A 21131-nucleotide genomic window follows, 5' to 3' on the forward strand; every position below is an offset into this window, starting at 1 on the left:
CTCTTTCTGGCAGCTTTTTGTTTTTAATCTCTCCATCTGCTTGTTGCTCTACGTTCTCCACTAGATGTTTGGCCTACTTTCTGAGTACAGATGGACCAGATATGTTATAGATCAGAGACTGGAACCCTTCCATGAAATAACTTTTTAAAATGGGGGTTGAACTGTTTTTTGTTTGTATTATTAAACCCTCAATTTAAATGCTCTGAAAGGAGTAATTCATGCTATTGGACTAATACTTAAAACAAAACAAAACAAATAGCAGCTTACTGTCACAAACACTCAAGTTTATAAGTAGAGGCAACCACTTCGTATATATTGTGACCTTAGCAACCAAGTATCAATAAGTGATAAAACTAAGTCCACTGATTGGACAGTTCTAAGGCAACTGTAAAACACCTGACAAGAACATTTGTAGACGGACAAAACTGAGAAAATGCTTTCCCAAACAACAGCATATTAGATCACTGCTTTCAATTTTGGAGGTTGTTACACAGACATGCATAACTCTCAAATCTCACATATTGATGTGTAACCCAGAAATGAATAGGTCAATGGGTTACTTTTTACATGAATTATTATTTATGTTAGGCAACTGACCACCTTTCAATGTGATTTATGATCCCCAAATTTGAAGATACTACTTTAAGAATTTAACAGTGTCAGGTTCTAAGATCCTGCAAAATGAAGAGAAATGGATGATGGAACAGTAGAGACAGCAGCAGCAAGATGAAGCTGTACACTGAAAGTAACAGAACCCAGACTTGCTGCAAGAAGGAGCATCGGAACCAGGAGTTACAAATTCCAGGAGTGGCTGCTGCACAGGATCATTAACCGTTTCATTAGCTAGGCTGCCACTAAACTCAGGCTTTCCCTGTCTGAACTGAAAAATGAAGAGGACCCAGAGGTCTACCTGGTCACTATTTAGTGAAAAACTATGAGGCTTACTGCATCTGAGTGTGACGAAGAGTTCCAAGTTATCTGTTTGGCCTCCTTTCTTATAGAAGAGGTACAAGCTAACATCAGGCTCTGAAAGAGGATGCTGCTATAGATTACAAGAATGTTAAGACTGCTATTTTGGACCGATTATAAGTAATGTAGGAGATGTAAAAATTCCATCTGTCTTATTTAGCACTTTTCATGGGTAGATCTCAAAGCACTTTACAAAAGAGAGCAACCACTCCTTTGCTTAAGCTTGAGACCCTAAGAGCAGGAGAACCAAAGGACATCCTGATATTGGAGTGTTAACTGAAAATTCTGCTTGAGAAACAAACAACGCTGTTCCTAAGACTAGACTGCTCTTATGATTCTGCGGCTGTTCATAGCTTTGCTGCTCAGAACCTTGTGGGCAACAGTGAACTTGAGAAAAATCAGGTCAGTTTCCAACTCTTACTACTTGGGGAAGATCAGAACAGCAGAAGACATAGTATTAGAGATACTCAGTGAGGAAAAATATTCCTACTATTATAAAATACTTTGTTCAAGAAATTGACTAGGATATTTGGGGCAATTTACTACTAGAAATATCAGACATTTTATCAACAAATAAGCAATGCTGACACAAATGAGAGTCATTTTTTGTGTTTTTGATAAGTACAGGATCAGTTATTATTCACTCCAAATATTGAAATAGTCAGAATCACTGTGCCTCTTTACTTAAAGTTGGACAAATGGCACTTGTTACACATGTGCCTTATCACTTTTACATCCAAATATGAATGTAGTAGGGAAATTAATGATTAACTTGTTAAGCTGGGAAGGAAAAAAATGCCACACTTACCTGTGCCTCCCCAAGGTCATTATTCACCACAGTAAAGTTTAGCCCAAGTTCTTCTACATCCCCTTCGTAGCTCTTGAGAAAAAGCAAATTTTTGTACATTTCTGGATCTAATGAAGCCAGATGATGAATGTCCACATCAGCACTTGTCCCCAGCAACTTTGAGAGGAAAAAACTAGCAAATGGCAGCTCTACCAGCATATTTTCATACAGTGCCTAAGAATAAAAACAATTAAGAAAATGACATTAGCTTTCATTATGGGTACTACAAAGACATTCTTAATATCTTTTATCATCTGTTCCTTACATTTCTGTAACTTTCCCTTTATTTAATGTCTGAATAGAACCTCTTGGTGAAAAAATATCCCATGTACTGTATCTATTTACATGAGCAACTGTAGTCTGAAATTTTAACAATCCTGCTGTTGAAATATCATGCTTTAAAACTTTACAAATAAGTTATCTGCCCACTGCAAAAGCCATAGCATTTTCATACTCTAACAAATATCTACACTATGAATATAACAGTTGCTGGGAACCTGTTAGACACCATCATTCATTTACAAGAAAAACAAGGGTTATCAATGCCAATATCACCTCCTCCAGAATGTCTTCAAATCAGATGAAAGATATCTATTCTATGCCATTAGTCAACCCATACAGATGCGGTGAAGCAGATTCCAGAGTTTCCATTCTTACCCTCTAATTTGCCAGCCGTTTCAAAGGTAAAACGTGAGTGTGATTCTACTCTGAAAAATAACTATGTAAAAATTGCTTCTTCTTACTAACAAACAGCAAATCTTCATTCTTTCTGTACTCAGAGTCAATGCTGCATACTTTGGTGAACGGAATACTTGACTACTTTTTACTCCTGTTAAACTGGAAGAAACAACATAGCTAAGAAAGAGAGAAATGACTGGATTCTCTTCCTTATTGTGCATCATCAACATGATTTGCTAATTTCCAATTTCAAAGCCTATCAGCCTATGCAATATACTAAAATAAAGTCACCAGTGGGGCACAGGTGCAATCAAAGGCATAAGTTAGCCTGGCTAAACATTTATTATTGTTGACGTGAGAGTATGAAAGAATCCATCTTGATTTTAAGTTCCCAGTATGAAGCAACATTAATGGATGTTTATTTTTATAAACTGTAAACTGGAAGTATTTGATCTAGAAATTGTGACGCCTACATGGAACTCCACCTATCCATTTTTTACTGAGTCAAACTCTGAAATGCAATTATACTCTATGTAAAGTCCATGAATATTCCCCCAAATATACAATCCTGTCAGTCAGAGAAAATATGCAATGATAGCCATCCTCAAAAAGAGGGAGAAGGGGAAATGTGTGGAGGGAGGGAGAGAAAGATTAAAATTTTATAGAAGTGTTGGCGGGGGGAAGGTGGAGAGAAGGGAAAGCACCCAAATGTTATACACGTTTAACATAAAAATAGATAAAAATGTGCATCTTACATTCAGACCTCCTCCTACTGTTCATTAGACACATTAGCATTTTTCTCTAGACCCCAGTTCAGCAATCATGACCTCAGTATTTCCCACAACACCAGTGCAGAGAGAATGGGGAAAGAGGCATCAGGAGGCTATTACTGACAGTTTCCCTTTCTGCTGTTTGAAAGTTTAGCTATTTATGTGTTACTCAGTTCCTCTGAGATTGCTGTAGTATTTAGAAAAGGAAATAATATATAAGCAAGGAAAACAATGAAAAGCACTAATCACCCAGTGATAGCCTAACAAAGGTGTTAAAGAAAAAACCCACACAATTGCTTAAACTTTAGAAGGAACATTTTTTGGTTGTCCTGTTAGACTTACCATTAAGAACACACGAATAAGGAGTTCAAAGCCAAAGGATGTATTATACATATAACTATATGATTTATTCAAGGTGTGGAAGTCGAACTCTGCATTTGTGTAGCTGACTTTAAAAGTGAACTAAAAGTGTAAATCATTAATTTGCAATGTATAAGGTCACTATTTGCCATTCCTGCATTAGTAACAATAAAACCATTGTAATTCCTTAAATATATCAAAGCTACCTGAATTTAAAATGGAATCCCATCTATGACTCATAAAATGTAAATGCAGAGGTGTGTTTTTTTTCTTTTTTACACAAGGCAGGTTTAAACCTTTAAAGCATTTACTATACAAAGACTAATAAATGATAGCACTAAAAACCATGATCACATCAGCTAAATGGATTATAAATTAAATTTCCATAATGCATGCGACTGAAATACAAATGTAGGCATAAATCAAGGTATTTTCTAAACACAGGTTAATTACACAAATTCAAAAACTGTCTATTTTTTATGCAAAATAATCCACTTAGCATTTTTCATATTGGTCTTAATTCTTAGCCACTTGCAACACTTGCTCCTAGAAACCTATCAATAACTCTATGTCAAGAAAAAATAGCAATAGGTATATTGAAGAAACTTGTATGTTATTTTTCAAGTGTCTGTCTTTTATGACTGTTTATTGCCAGAAATTGTGCCAAAATGATCTGAAATAAAAAGGATTAATTGTAGTAGAAGCCTTTTAATATAAGTGAGTGCACTAGCAATGCAATTAATGCAAATTGTGATGCTATCAGGAGAATAAATGTGAACAACATCACAGGCCATTTCTGTTTGCTGCCAAATAACTTTAGTAATTTACTACATTAAGAATCAATAAAAAAAATAATGCTTTTCAAATGCATCACTATCAATCTTCAGGTAGTTCCAAACTGAACATTTATAACAATCTAAAAACTATATAAAACATTTTTAAGCCACCTTGATCATGCAGGTAGGTGATAACTTTAATTGCTGCTTATGTTAGCCAAGTGATTCTAAATATAAAAAGTAAAGTACATTTGTAAACAAGGTAAAATAAATATTCTAATTAGTGTAAAAGCTAAGTTTTGGTATTGAATGTCCTAACAAAGTTTTAGAAAAAAATGCAGAGAACTCTCTTTGATAACTTAAGTGACAATCAGCTTCAGTCCTTTCAAAGAGGTGAAATATAGTAAAACAAAGCCAACATTGCACTGAAGTGGCCATATGCCCTACTCTGCAGGAATCTGCCTAGATTGTGAACCTTTATCTTTCAACCGCAGATTAAGAGCAGCAACCGCCTGAGGGAAGAAATTAGTTTACCCTTGAGATGGGATCTGTTCTAACTCCTCTTTCTCTTTGACCACAACTCTGATGTCTCCTGTTCATACCCGGGTGCATGAGACCAAGGAACCATAATGGCTGATCCAATTACAAACAAACAAACAAACTCACTCCCTTGCTACTATACGAGAACTCTAGTCCTTCATTCAGCCAAGCTTCCTTTAGCCCTTAATGGTTGGCTCTTTTAGAATCCATTGGAGGATGACACCAGTGCTTGGGAGGTCACGTGCCCTAGTTTCCCATGTTAATTTTCCCTTTAATTTACCACAGCATTATACTATATGCATATTGTAGCAATTTTATAGGAACTGTGTAAATAGTTATGTTCATTTTAGGATGTAACACACTTCTATTGAAATACCATAAAAGTAGTAATAAAAATTTACATTTCTATCGTGCTTTTCATCCAAGGATTTTGCAGTTTTACAAATATTAGTGAATTTATCCTCCCAACACCCACCTGAGGTAGGTATTATCTGTTATCTATTTTCCATAGCAATGGAAAAATGAGGCACAGAGAATTTAAGCAACTTGCCACAAGTCACAAAAGTCTGTGGTGGAGTGAAATAGTCCTGGGCCTTAACCTCAAGGCCATCTTTTCACCCTTTATAATATTAAATAGTTACATTTACATTTATTACTTTATGAGTGACACTCAAAGTGGAAAAACTTAATTGAAATTCTGATGGACATTTGTGGATGGGCAAGAGATGATAGAATGTCATGGAAACAGCAGAAGAAGAAAAGTTAACATGCTTTGAGAATGCTGTTTTTATCATGTATCATCAGAATAATCCTCAGGGCAGGGACTGCACCTTTTCTATATTCAGCACACTACTGAGCACATTCCACAGATCCTAAGTAGGGTGACCAGATGTCCCGTTTTTAAAGGGACAGTCCCATTTTTGGGGACTTTTTCTTATATAGGCGCCTATTACCCCCTACCCCCTCTCCCGTTTTTTCACACTTGCTGTCTGGTCACCCTAATCCTAAGGCTATGTATATCGTCCATTACCCTACTACTTACGCACTACACAGGCACATTAGATCTCTGTATTATGGTCAGAGGCAGAAAGACAGCTATGATGGAAAAGCTCTTCCAAAGGGAAGTTCTTGTATGGTGTTCTAATATCGGCCACACTTTGAGTTGGTCTAGTCATTTCAGTGTGTAACAATATAGAATGTTTAAAGGATTTGGTAGCTTGGAATAACAAAGCTTACATGAATGTTAGAGCATGCTGATTAAGGATCCAACCCTGCAAAGCAGATACATGCATGTACCCATGCACCCACACTGAGTGTGATGGGACTCCAGTGAATTTGTTTGCAGGATTGGGGCCCAAATAGGTTCTCACTTATGATTCCTAATACCTTCTGTATGAGGAAAAATGATTTATGATTACTTCATATACTCCCCATTAACCCTTTATAACCTACCACCACTTTAAAAAAAACACTGACATGATAAAAGTAAAAAACACCTAGAAAGTGGGTGGGGTCTTGAGGGCTCACAAAGGAAAATGACTGAGTTTGAAAAGTCTGGTCTTTTAAAACAGTCATTTCCTTCATCAGCCCTCAAGACACCGGGCATCTAGAGAGTAACCTTTTCTAAGTTAGCCATTTGTAAACAGTTACTAAATAATACCTAGCACTTTTATAGTGAAATTCATCTTCAAAGCTGTATAGCCCCACTAATAAAAATGATAGAAAAATAGAGAATCATTAGTACTTTCTCCTACCTTATATTATTTATATTCTAGTTATATTTCATCCTGTTCACAAATCCCTCTTTAAAATAGCCTAATTCTTTGTGGCCTGGTTAAACAAAAGTTAAATGTGAAGACTGACTGCATAAAAAATAATTCAAGGTGTGTTTTTTCTTTATCGTGACTCACTGCCCTCTCCTTACTCATTTAACCTTTTTTTCAAAACTAGTATTTTCTTATTTTGAAGCATGAAATCATTTCTTGTAGACATGAGCATAATAAAATTTTTGAAAGTGAGGAAAGTAGATTAACATATTGCTTTTAACACAATTATGGAAAAACATAAATTATAAAACAAGAATATCAGTCGTGTGTTACTATTTGGTTGCTGCAACCCATTGCCCTTCAGTCTGTATTTCAATGAATGTAATCAATGCATTATATTATTGCAGTATAGGAAGACCCACTCATGTCATTCTACAAATGGAAAATCTGCTATATAATATTTTTTGTTTTAAATATTGATGTACTTTTTTTTTGGCCACTACTGCATAGCTCTTCTGCTTCATAAAACATAAGGCCAAGACTTTACAGTACAGGTGTCTAAAGTTATGTCTTAAATTCATGTTTAGGCACCTAAACAACTGGCCCAATTTTCAAAAGTGCTGAGTATGCAAAAGGTTCATTTTGCTTCAATATGCTAATATTCTACTTCTGGAATTCTAAGTTGAAATATGATTTTCAAAGAATATAAAATAAGATGAGATTGGTGGTCTCAAACTAACTCCTGCTAGTTATTTATTAACATCACAAAACCACCACAACATACCACAGCACTATTAAAATCCTCAGCTCTTAGGAGGAGTAAAGTTTTCAGATAAAGCAAAGTCATTTGTAAATTGGTATTATCTTTGATTTCTTGCCTGCTGGAAATGTTGAAGGTCAGCAAGTACAAGTTCATAAAAGCTCCAGCCATTTTGGGTAACTGAGTGTTTCGGTTGTGGAAAGCTTGCTTGTCAAATTTGCTGCAGTCAATGTAAAAATCTGAAATTGATTAGAAGTTTGTGATAAGCAGAGAATGTACTAGTGACTGACTGATTAACATTATCTTAAAAATCTAGGGATGTGGTTCTTAATTGTATATCATAGCATACATTACCAATGAAACTATTTGAGAATTTCTGCTAAAATGATCAAGTCATTTTGATTCATAAATAACGATTCACACCAAAGAATATTTGTATTACAAGAATAGTGGAGAACCATTTTTAATCACCAAAACAATGTACAGCACTTCACATCTACTCACTATCAGGGAGTGTTATAATGAGGACAGGCAAACATCATTCTAACTTACACTATAATTGATAGCTAAAAGTAGTTTAGGAGTACAGGTCAATCAAACGTTGACTCCACCACTTACCTCTAAGGCTCCCTACACCTGTCATCATAAGTCCTTCCCCCAGGGTATTACTTCAAGGGTCGAGAATGACATATGACCGGAAACAAGGGGTATTATGTGACCCCTCTAAGAACTCCTCCCACCACCCTCTACCAACTGGAGTGGGTTTCAGTCCTGTAGGACCTCCCCAAGAGTGGGTTTGACCAATCAGGGCAAGTTCAGGGACAGGGAGACCCATCCAAAAGAGGGTCCTGTGACACCTCTAAGAACGCCTCCAACCACCTTCTTCCAATAGGTATGGGTTTCACTCCTTTATGCCCTCCTGAAAGGGAAACATGTATAAACTGCAATAGGCATAGAATGAGGATCTAGGCAGAACCCTCAATCTCCAGAGCTCAACAGTTGGCTGGTCAGCAGTACCACTCCTGAAGCCCCATCGCTGTGTGGAATAACCCATCTTGTTTCAAGAGCATATTTTTCAGAAATCATGGAAACACTGAGGGGAAAACATGGCCTCCTTCATTTCCCCTATGAGAATTACAGAATACATTTTAGCTCTGAGGGCACTCAGTTGTCTGTGGAGAAAGCACTACGTCAGCAACAGTTCTGAGGAGCAGGAAGCTCTCGAGGGAAGCCCTTTGGGCCAGCCATTGATGGACATGTCAGAACCTGACCCCGAGTCTCAAGCACTCATGAGACAGACTGACTAGCATGATGGCCACTGAGCATAGAGGGGAAGAGATAGCTCAGTGGTTTGAGCATTGGCCTGCTAAACCCAGGGTTACGAGTTCAATCCTTGAGGGGGTCATTTAGGGATCTGGGGCAAAAATTGGGGATTGGGCCTGCTTTGAGCAGGGGGTTGGACTAGATAACCTCCTGAGGTCCCTTCCAACCCTGATATTCTATGATTCATTCACCCCCATGGAGGAAGCTCATTGGAGAAGATGAACGGCAAAGATGTTGCTCAAGTAAATAGACTATAAAAAGTGGTGGTCAAGGGTGGGGTAGGAACTGACCTAGGGTTGCATAAATCCAAAAAATAGTGGACTTACAGCTGTTTCTTTTCTGATAGTCTCGACAGCTCAATGACACCTTTCTAAAGGACCTGGAGATGCTGGACAGCACTGCATCAGAGAGTGAAGGTGAATCTGATCCAACTTGTTTTTGCTGAAGATCAAGCCAACTTGTTGAAGAGGACACAAAGCACAAGGAGGAAGATGGATTTAAGGAAGGCCCTTGGCATAGCACTAACAGCCAGTGCCATGCTGTGAGTGGAAAGGAGTCAGGCAGTCTACTGTACGCATTTCTGTTTATGCTGTCCTTAATCACTGTTTTAGGGAGAAGCTTTTTGAAGACTGTGAGGGCTGTGTTATAGATGCACCAGACCAGCTGCATCACAAAACTGTATGAATTGGACTTCAGAGAATAGAAACAGAATGCTCCAGGCCCTGTGTGCTGACCTGTGTTTGTAAAGCTTATTAAACACCATTATTGCCATAGGTTATGCAATGCAATGTCTGTGCTTAACCCAAGAAAATTTAGCATCAGGGACGAACTTGGTAAATGCTGTGCACAGCGCTTAAGATCCTAACGGTGTTTTAAACAAAATTACCAAACCGAAGGATACCCACTTAGTGCATTATATTGACTGCTTGACCCACTCAAAAAGTTACAGAACATTGATTAGGAAAAAGACTAACTGTAAGAAATCTAAAAGGATTAAGTTAGAGAATAGTGAGGGGACAAGCATGTGATATACAATATTATAAAACTTGGTATCTGTAAATAAAAATATCTATTGAAAAGGTCTTTGTGAGTATCTGGGTTTCTGTAATAAGGATAGCATGGCCCTTAAATAAGATGAAAGTTTTGATGGGGCATCTCAGGTTGTTTTCAAGGGTTGTGTGTCTTCTAAATAAAAATAGTTTGTGAAAACCCAGCTATTGTGTCTTTAATAGAAGAAACCTATTTATAGCAAAAGGCTGAAATGCACATAGTAGAATCCAGGGGAGGAAAACAAAAATGAGTTTAAAGCAAAAAATATTGTATATTCTGTATAAAACATAGATGTTTGAAACATGTATTTGAGTACAACAGAGTTGACTCAATACCATCGAACTACAATGGTTTAACTATGACCTATTGAAAAAATGGGGTTGTGTGGAACTACTGACTTCAGATGTAATCACAGACCCATGTTTCCTTAACGTTCCATCAGGGTTATGCATATTAGGCCCTGCTGGGGTTGGAAAAATTATCAGTAATTAGGTTTGATGGGTATTCACCCACAGTAAGGGGCGGGGAGGTAAGCTCTGTTAATATTAAATTATATAAAACCTCAGGAGTTTGTAAATTACTATGGGTCAGTCCTTCTAGTAACTCAAAGTCATTTCAAGTTTAAAAATACTATATTTTCAAAAATAAACAATGGTTTAACACAAAAATGAAATTTTGCAAGGGTTCACAAACCTCCATTATATTTATAAAATAAGAATATGCTATAAGAAAAATCAAACAATCAAACATTTAAAAGCTATGAGTATTTGTATGGTGTTTACTATGGTTGTGCTACATCCATTTTTATTTTAAAAACAACCAGAACTTTTAGCACAAAAAAGAAGTGTTCAAAATGAAAAGACATGCATTGAGATCTACAAGGCCCCCAGTCAGGAGAGGGTGCAGTAACACTAAGGATTGTTGTATATGGTGATCTACAGTTTAATTCTGTAAGATATACCTATAGTGATCTGGTTTTGATTGAAAAGAAAAATATATTGTCACTAAAAATTAGACAAAACCATTAAGAGAATTTACTAAGACTATTTAAATTTTCACCCAAAGGGAATGCTTAGAGAAGGGTGCATAAACTCCTCAATTTATTAAGAGCTGTAGTGATCAAAGCACCTGCTAACTACAGACACTGAAGTTTGTTTGAAACAAAGAGTTAGGTTGGTATAAAATCCTGAGCTTTTCTGGAGACTGTCTTTTTATAACAGAAACCAGAATGGCTGCTGCTGGATTGCCAAACATGTCGCTTCTTTTAACTCTGAAAATACATATTATATAATCTTACTCTTTGTACACACTGTCCTTACTAATAATGATACATGTCTTTATTGCAGTGTGATCTGTTTAGTATGGAAAGAGCAATTTCAAGCTGTATTTCACCAGGGCAAAGTACAATCCCATTTGAACTACGGTTGCGCTTAATACTTTTTTTTTTTTTTTTTTTAATGGAATTCAACAGGTTGTACACGAGTTTGGTACATTTGGGAAATAATACTAACTAAAATTTTGCTTGTTCTTTAACCCACAGGCCCAAATACACTTGTAGGGGGAAGATAACCATGTGCTATAGCACCCCTTTTCCCTGTGGGGGAAAGTAAATTTCTATAACTGGCTTTTAAATGTGTTTTTAAAATGGGTCTGTTAAAAACTTGGTTTTAATGATTAAAACGTTGTTTGTGATTTAGGGCATATGCAGGAGATAGGGGTGGGTTTTTTAAAAAGGGATTTTGTTGCAAACTTTATTTTAAGGTATAGGTGCTGCCTCTGCTTAAGCACAATGTGTGCAGACAGTATGGGCACTCAGCTAGGATGCCCTAGCTGTAGGCTATACTGCAGGTACAAAGAGTGTTCAGAAAGACACAGACTCTGCATGAAAAAAACCAGTTGCATGTCTGTCTAAAACTTTATGTGATAAGGGTCAGTCTTATGTTGACATGGGGCACAAATGCAAAATGAGGTGCTGTAAGCAGAGTCAGGGTATCATCTCCAGAGATGTAAAGAGTCACCTGTATTTTATGGATAACTGTAGAAAGCCTGAATGATCAGAAAAGTATCATTTTTACAATTTTGAATGCACGAAAGGGACAGGGTTGCGTGTGCCCAATTACATTTTTGCTATGTCCCTAAAGCCAGAAAAATCCTGGGAGTTTAGGGACAGCAAGTGTCTTTCTGCCTTTGTTAAGATGTTTTTTCAGAAAAAGTTCCAAGACTACTCAATCATAGTGCACTATTCCAAAGGTTATGGCAAGTACTTCATTGTGGACAGAACTGATAATATAACGTAGTAAACTGATGTGCACGTGACATGTTCACAATGAGAATTTAAACAAATTTTATTAATTGGCTGATTTAACACACTATTTTACAGCAGACTGCGAAAAATAGACACTATGACCCCTGCCTATACAGGGGTCTGAGCTGCCTCATTCTTCCGTTTTGTTCAAATCCAAGGTCTGGTCTTGAGATCTGTGTCTCACGCATGAGCAAAAACAGCTGATGCATGACAGATTTACCCACACAGGGTTCTCAAAGGCCTTGTCGAGCTGTCAAGAGATTTTCAGAAAAGAAACAGCTGTAAGTCTGCTGTTTTTTAGATTTATGCAACCCCAGATCGGTTCCTACTCATTAAACCCCATCCTTTTTATAGTTATTTACCTGAGCAATGTCTTTTGATGAGCCACGGTTCCCTTCCTCCATGGGGGTGAATGCTCAGTGGCCATCACACTCGTCAGTCTGCCTCACGAGCACTCCGGTCTCGGGGTCAGGTTCCAACATATCCATCAACAGCTGGACTAAAAGGCTCCCCTCGACAGCTCCCTGCTCCTCAGAACTCTTGCTGATGTAGCGCTTTCTCCACAGGTGACTGAGCGGCCTCGGAACTAAAACGAATTCCATAATTCTCATGGGGGTAAAGAAGGAGGCCATGTTTCCCCTTAGCATTTCCACGATTTCTGAAAAACACGCTCTTGAAAGTAGATGGCTTCTTCCACACACTGATGGGGCCTCAGGGGGTGGTGCTGCCGATGGGCAAATGCTGAGCTCCACAGTTTGAGGGTTCTGGCCTAGACTCTCGTGCTATACCTATTTCTGATTGGTATGTTTCCCTTCCAGGAGGGCTTAAGGGGGTGAAACTCATGTCAATTGGTAGAGGACTGTGGGAGGTGTTCTTAGAGGGGTCACACATCCCTCTTCTGGACAGGTCTCCATGCCCCTGAACTTGCTCTTATTGGTCATACCCACTCTTGGGGAGATCCTACGGGGCTGAAACCCATTCTGATTGGCAAAGGGTGGTGGGAAAACTTCTAAGAGGGATCGCACACAATCCTTGTTTCTAGTCATGTGTCAATCTCGACTCTGAAAGTAATATCCCAGGGATGCAGTTTCAGGTGGGTGGGGCCTTAAGGGTTGGGGTCAATATCTGATTGATGATGTACCCCTAGATTGCTATGTCATTTGCTTTTCTTGTTAGGCATACAAATTCTGCACATTTGAAAAAATCCTGGATGAACTGATAGTTACTAAACTACTACGTTGCTAGTGTTGCTGACTGAAGTTCCAGTGATCTGTTTTACAGAATTTTCTGGCTTCAAGTTTAAACAAAATTTGATGGGAAGTAAAAATGAGAATGTGGAAGTAAATTAGAAACAAAGTTTTACTTTTATGATCTGAATTACATTCTTTTAAAATTAGTCCAGTTATCTGTTATTTATCTAACCTCTAGACACACTTTATCAAGATAAATCAACATGTATTAATATCAGTAATCTGGTCATTTTAAATAAGAATTCAAATACAATGAAGAATTCATTTCAGTAAATATTCTGAACTTGACTTAAATGGACCTAGGTGTTTCCAAATGTGAAAAAAGATCAGGATGCCATTACCACATACTTTTAACTGTTTATTTATTTCTTGTCCAGGAACCTGATTTAGAGGCAATAAAATGCAATAAGTACACAAACCAGAAACAGAATCATCTGCTAATGGAACTTTTAATTGATAAGTGACCACTGACATGAGGTAATTCTTTCCATGTAGAGCTGCTTGCAGAGACCTTTGTGCACTTTATCGGTAAACAATCACTAACATAAGCATTAAAGAAAATTTAGATACATTATGACCCAATAAATATCACAATCAATCAATATACTCTTTTCCCTCCTCAAGATTTAGTGTTAAAATACCACATTTTAGTAGCCTTTTAGTGCTGGACATATATTTACAATGTTGGTACTAAGTTGAGTACTTTGTAATCAAAAGATAATTGGTTATGTTAAGTAAACCAGCACACAAAGGAATTAGCTGGTTGAATAACTATGTTAGAAAATAAATTCATACCAATGTATGTAAATATTCATAAACAGGCTGAACACCTCCTTTAAAATATCTCAGGAGTTGCATATATTCTGTCATAATTAATGGAATATGCAACTTCCATACTCTTATTTTGGTGATTTACTATTTTGACCCTTTTAAACAGATCAGGAAACTTAGGGGGAAAATGATCTGCTAAAAAGAGATATTTTTCTTTTCTGAACAATCTTTTAAACTGCTTACTTCTCTTTTTAAAGTCATCGTACAGAAGATTCATGTCATTTTTGACCAAACACAAAAGTACCGTGAGTTTAAGCAATACTTGACTCCTTGATTCCATTTTGTTGTTTGGAAATAGAACTTTGGAAATGATTTAAATAATGAGTTTGTACAAACAATCTACTTGTTTGTTAGCATGCTAATTTCACACCCACCTTTCTGGGAATTAATGCTGGTCAATGGAGCTTGCACTACAAATGAATAATACAGTTGACTGATTTAAGCCAAACCAGAGTAGATCTTTACTAAATGGACAAAACTAAAGGGAAAAAAGTATAGCCTAGAAATTAGGAAAAAATTCTGACAGAGAAAATAGGCAGAAGACGACTACCACGATAATGTACGGTGACACTATGGGCGCTACAGCAGCACAGCTAGTGTGCCATAACTTAGACACTTCCTACAGCAAAAGAAAGGGTTTTTCCATCACTATAGGAACTCCACTTCCCCAAGTGATGGTAGCTAGGTCAATGGAAGCATTCTTCCATCAACTTAATTGTGTCTACACCAGGGGTTAAAATCAGCATAACTACACCACTCAGGGGAGTGAATTTTTCATGCCTCTGAGCTCCATAACTATGTCGACCTAACCTTCATGTGTCGACTAGGCCCATGTGTGGTGACTGAGGCACAATGATTTTAGCTATTAAAATGAATAAGTTTAACTGCTATCTCTGTAGTCTTTTCCTACTCTTTCTTTGTTTTCCCTATTCGTCTTTTTAGTGCAGGGAAGTATGCATGTGTGTGTTGTTTAAAACTCATTTACTCAAAGCCTTCATATGTATTCTGTACATGATTTAGGAGTTTAGGCCATAATCCAATATGCACTGTAGCCAATGGACAGGTTCCGATTGATTTCAATGGGTTTTATATTAGTCCCTAAGACAATTAAAAAGCATTTTAGTTCATCTGTAAAGGAATAGTGTAAAGGCCAATAAGATTAAAATTGGACCTATGGATAATATCTTGCACAATAACAAATGAACTAGTCTATAATCTTTCTAGTTTTGGATTAGCTGTATATTCAGGAATTCTGCACATTGTATATGAATCCTTAATTATATACAAATATGCAACCTTGTGCACTATTTATCCCATTTGGTTCGTCAATTAAAATCACAAAGCAAACCCTTCATATTTCAGAAATGTAATTCATTACATTTCATTAGAATCAATAATTAATTTTTCCCTATTTCAATTTGATTTAGTCATAAGCCATTTAGCATTTGATCCAATACCTTTTCATTCAGTAGTTATCTAATCTTACTGAAAGATACAGCTTTAAAACTTCACTTGTCAAATATCTAAGCTTAACACAACACTCTTAGATCTCATTGCACATAGTCCACCATAATCAGATCACCACATATATTAAAAAACTATAGTATGTTGTGCAATCAAAGCAATTGAGAAAATACCTTCTTTAATATGCATCAATATAATGCCCACAAGGCCATAAATAAATTATTTCAGTCCTAAATTAATAGTAATTGCTGTGATTGATCTTTATCATAGATTATTAACAATGTCCCTGCATACTATCATCAAAATATTACTACCAATTTTTAAAAAGTTTAACATCTTTGCCTCTCTACCTAACATGTCCTCAGAATGCTGCTTTACCACTCATTTAGTTCCCATGCAGACAGGCTTTCATAATTCAAAGCAAGCAAAAAACAAACCCTTCATTCTGTGTCCTGCCACCTTTCTAAGAAATAGGATACACCATGACAAAACAAACTCAAACTTCTTTTTACAAATCTTCAGTGTCTTCAGAGGACTTTTGATTCTGATTTCTGCAAAAAAGCTTCACATTGATAGATCACACAAATGAATCAGGACCACCGATCCATGGCTCACTAGTCCTCATCAATGGTCTAGAGGCAAAGAGCACAAATAGAGGAGATAGCTCATTCGGTCTTGGGAACCAGTTGAGTATAAGTGTAATGGAATACTAGTGTCTGAAGCAATCAAAAATACTGTCAAAGACATTAGAAGTCACACATGACAAAACAGTCTTATATTCAGAACTATCAGACCTGCTCCAAAATGGAAGTAGTAAGAAACCATAAAAGTTCTAGTTCCAAACATGAGGACTAACAAGTTCACTTCTGTTCAACAATCTTTCAGCCACATCTCTAAACTAGCTAGTGATTCTGCATAAGAATGTAACAACTAAAACTGTCAAAAATCCCATCTGTTATAATCTAGTGTATAATGTCAAGGTTTCAAATTATATATTTTGACTATTTATCCCTGACAATTCTGATTTCTGATCCTTCTATGGTCATTGACTGTGAACCACTTCACTTTTCTGCCTTAAATTCCACTTCTGTAAAATGGGGGCTGTTATAGTTATAAGGATGTTGTAAGACTGATTTATGTTTTCAAAGCACTACGTCAGTGCTAAGTATTTTTATAAGGGGTGTATATTTAGGTTGCCTAACACTTTCCATTATTAAAAAAAATTGTAACCTTTTTTGAGAAGCTTTAACACCTCCATGTTTGCAGCAGATCTTTGAAATTAATCAGATAGAAAGTTCTTCGGCTACAGAAGTGACTTTTCACTGTCCCATGAAATTCCATTCACATTTAGCTGATTTAGAAACGGTCACAAATCACCATTTTCCTTCTCTTACTTGTGTTGCTCAAGAAAATTTTGGCAGCCTAACAAAACAACTGAACAGTAACATTCTAAAGAGCCACACTGCTGCCAAAGCAGCAGAAACTGTACTGGGAAATCTAGGAGCTGGCAGAACAGCGGTTGTGGAAGGGGAGGGAAAGGAAGCTAAGCCAAGCCATATACTTCCACTCCCCTTCCCTCCTATCCCCAGAGCACATGATAACAGCATCCCATTCACAGCTCTGGAGGCAGGACAAGGAACGGGAGCGTCTCACCTCGCAGAGAGGAGGACAGAAAGAGAGCTAGGCTGAGCAGGATCCCCCTTAACCTTGGATAGTCCATATCACCAGCAGTCCACCCCCCTCTGAGAGATAACAGCCTTCTCCTACTGCCAGCTAATGTAGTTAGTCCTGTAGCTCAAGTGGTAGAAGTCTGTGCTGCAGTGCTAAAGAGTCAAGATTCAAACCCTGCTAATAATGCATAGTTTTTACAGTTGTACACAGAAGAATTATTTTTAAAAAAACTAGGCAATTACTTATGATTGACAATTATTACTTTCCACAGGATCGCCGCCCTGATTCATTCAGTGTACAGATTAAATGCACAAAGGGGCAGAAATAAATTTGCATGGGCAACTGTAAATCTTGCATTTCCAAACTTTCAACTGCTTAACTTTGCAACCTAAATAATTAACAGGTTTTTGGTAGGAATTTTGTAATTATCATCTAGATTTAAAGAGCTTCAAAATATAAGATTTAGAAGACATTTTATTAATCCTTTGCCCAATTTTATTAATCAATCAAATAGCATCATGGATATATGTTAAGTTATTAAAAAACCTCTGGACAGGAAACAGAAAAAAGTAAATCTGGTTATGAATCTACACAGTTCTGAAAGTCAAACGCACTTGGCTAATAGCACTGAAGGGTTACTGGGATACATAGAATTTATGTAAATTATTAAATTTTAATGTATTTGTTTTCTGATAACACTGAAACTTTTTAAGTGAGAGTTTTCAGTGGCAACACTGTCTTTTGGTTTATGCAAATAAGAAATTGCTGTGGATGCCTGATTGCTTCCTTTGCAGTATTCCTATTTTATTTACAAAAAAGCTTTTAATAATGTACTACTGCTTTTAAATAATTCTGCGCAAATGCATAAAATGAAGCATTTCTGGAAATGGATGAATGACTATTCAATAATGTCTAACTCAGACCATAATACTGGCAGGTACTGAATAGTAAGGCCGTGCCTTATCTTTCTGTTTAATGAATCAGCTCTCTAAACATGCCAGTAAAAAGGTGTCTCTGCACCTGGGTAGAGCTAATTATTAAATAACACTGTCACTTCATACCTTATGCAAACATACTGCAAATACAACAATAATCTATGCCTTCAAAATGTTAAATGATATATTCTCTGATTTCAAAGGGCAAAAACAAAACACTTGTTCTGATAGAGCTCTTTCTAAACAAAGGACAGCATCACTTTTTCTTTGTGACTTCTCATGCCCTTATATTAATATTTAAGATGCAATCACAGAAGTGCTGTTAACTGATAATAAATAAAATTAAGGGTCCAATATTGCAATCAGTTTCTGGAAAAATAGTTCCAATAAATACAAGCATCTCCCAGCCCTGTCTGCTCCCAGATCAACTCCAACTTCTTTTGGAGCTCCAAGAGGCACCTTTTGAGCCCTCAAAAGAAGAGACTGCAGGCAGCTTTTAAACAATTGTGATTCCTCCCACCCTCCAGCCCCCAACAAACTTATAGTTGCTGGGCTCTGCAGACCAGGGAGAGAATGAAGTCATGAATCTATAGGCAGGTCAGACCTACAATATTTTCCATAGTTCAGGGCTATTTGGATGTGAGGTTTGGCTTCGGCCCACTCCTAATTATAGTGTGTCCTTCAAAAATGGATACGTTGCTTTAATGCAAGTGGCTGATTTGGAGTCTTCCCTGTTTCACAAGTCTTCATGTAGTGATCATTTGGATATTCTAAAGGTGGAGGGTTGCCCAAATTAATTTTTAGACCAGAATTCCATTCTTTTGCTATTTTTAAGAGGGCACTGTTGGGTTAAAAACAAATGTCTAAAAAAATGTTCTTACTTGCATTAATGATGTCGTTTATTAAAACTGGACCATTGTTCCAAAAGTTTACTTTTCACAGAATTTTTGCATTTTTCTAACCCGTTTTTAGTCCATGTATAATAATTTTTTTTATTCTTATGCACTGAATTATTTTTCTTCCAAAAAACCTGCTTCCACAGAACTTTAAAAAAAAAATCATACCAACATTTCTGTGAGATAATCAATGGCATAAAACTTTGTTTTTTTCAGTCCTAAATTTTGGACCAATTGACCTGGCAGTGGTGTAACTTCCCTACTCTGCTCACATACATTGCAAGTGGGGGCTCAACTCACCACCCCTTGTACACTTGTGGTTTTGTGCACACGTTTTTCCAGCATCTGGATAGTCTCACGAAGTAGAGAAGGACTAAAAATACAGAATCCATCTGAATGCATGATGAAAGTTTTCCTTTAAACTCAAATATGGAGAGTAAAATTTTCAAAATCTGAGACTTCAGAGCCTTAATCTCATTGAAAGTCAATGGAAGTTTTGCACCAGTCCCAAAATTACTTTTGAAAATTGGATACTAGGTGCCTTTAAAAATTTACCCAGAGTTTTACCAATTAAAACAATAGCAATCATTGCTATGTTTATGGTTGAAATACAAATGCTCAAAATTACTGGTTAGAAGTCCCTGGCTTTAAAGAATGTTAACAAGAACTATACTCAATGCTCTTTGTAACGCACTCTCAATACCAGAGCTGGCCAGAAAACAGCAACAAATTTTAGCAGAAGTCATAGTGAAATTAAGCTCCCATTTCTCATTAAACTTTCATTTTCATTACCAGCTAGCTACATTCAGCAGTAATTTATTGTAGTTTGGCTTTCCACAGCATCAAAATCCAAAGCCTCCAAAATATGGTACCAAAATTATAACACAGATGCACAGTAAATGATAAACTCAAACAGTGTGAAAGTTACTATATAAATAATACTCTTTATCAGCTCCCTTCTATGCTAAATTCTTCATGAACATCCTCATTACAACCAAACAACTGGCACCCAAAATTTTTCCCTTTTAAAAATAAAAATGAAGAAAGATTTTTCAGAGCTGTGTTGAGGATTAGCTATGGAATACTATTGCCAGTGCAAGACGTACGGCTAAATTCCTGGAAAACGGCTCTTTACATTTCTCAATATATTGTAAAGGAAACATTTCCTTTCTTCTCCACCCTCTGAACTATCAACACAGTCAATACCTACACATGCAATTGGGTATCTATCTACTTCAGTTACTTAAAGTGTGGGCCAATAACCAGAGAATTAAAATATTATTTCCTCTACAGTACGTGGCACTAAAATTTAACACATTATTTATTATTGGTAGTACTGTACCCCCAGACATGGACCAGGACTCCAGTGTGCTCAGAGCTGTACAAACCAAGAACGTAAGGACAGTCCCGACGCCCCCAAAAGCTTACAATCTAAGACAAGAGAAAATAAATGGATACAGACAGATGGGGGAGCACAAGGAAACAATGAGAGAAAATTGGTCAGCATGATAGGTAGTGGTCTTAGAACACCAGCAGCCTAATTGATGTCAAATTTTTTGAAGGCATCATAGAAAAGGAGAGTTTAGAGAAGGGATTTAAAGGAGGATAATGAGGTAGCTTTGTCATTTTTTACAGTGAGCTCCACCCAAGAAAGAAGCAGCATAGGAAAAAGCACAAAGGTACTTGCTTGAAAATTTAACAAGCAGAAAATGAAGACTGGCATCATCAGCCAATCAGAGGCAGGAGTCAACATCTCAACAGCAAATGAGAAATGATATTTCAGGGTGGGGACCGGCTGCTAAGGGCCTTTAAGTGAAGATCTTTCCAACAGCATTCTGAATGGATATGAGGGGGGCAGGATTCCATTTGTCAAGGAGAAAATTAAGCTGCAGTAATTGAGATATGTGATGATGAGAGCCTGAATGAGAGTTTTAGCTTGG

At 36.9% G+C, this 21131-nt stretch overlaps 1 protein-coding gene across 1 annotated transcript in view; it reads right to left on the bottom strand.

Moving 5' to 3' along the window:
* UBE3C (ubiquitin protein ligase E3C) overlaps positions 1 to 21131 on the bottom strand; it is a 173446-nt gene that overhangs the window by 27761 nt on the left and 124554 nt on the right. Inside the window, exon 19 of the mRNA XM_074946275.1 lies at positions 1778 to 1990. Coding sequence (XP_074802376.1) covers positions 1778 to 1990 — 213 coding nt within the window. The remainder of the gene's footprint in view (positions 1 to 1777; positions 1991 to 21131) is intronic.

The sequence above is a fragment of the Natator depressus genome, chromosome 2 (genome assembly GCF_965152275.1).
Source record: "Natator depressus isolate rNatDep1 chromosome 2, rNatDep2.hap1, whole genome shotgun sequence".
In the NCBI taxonomy this organism is placed as follows: domain Eukaryota; kingdom Metazoa; phylum Chordata; order Testudines; family Cheloniidae; genus Natator; species Natator depressus.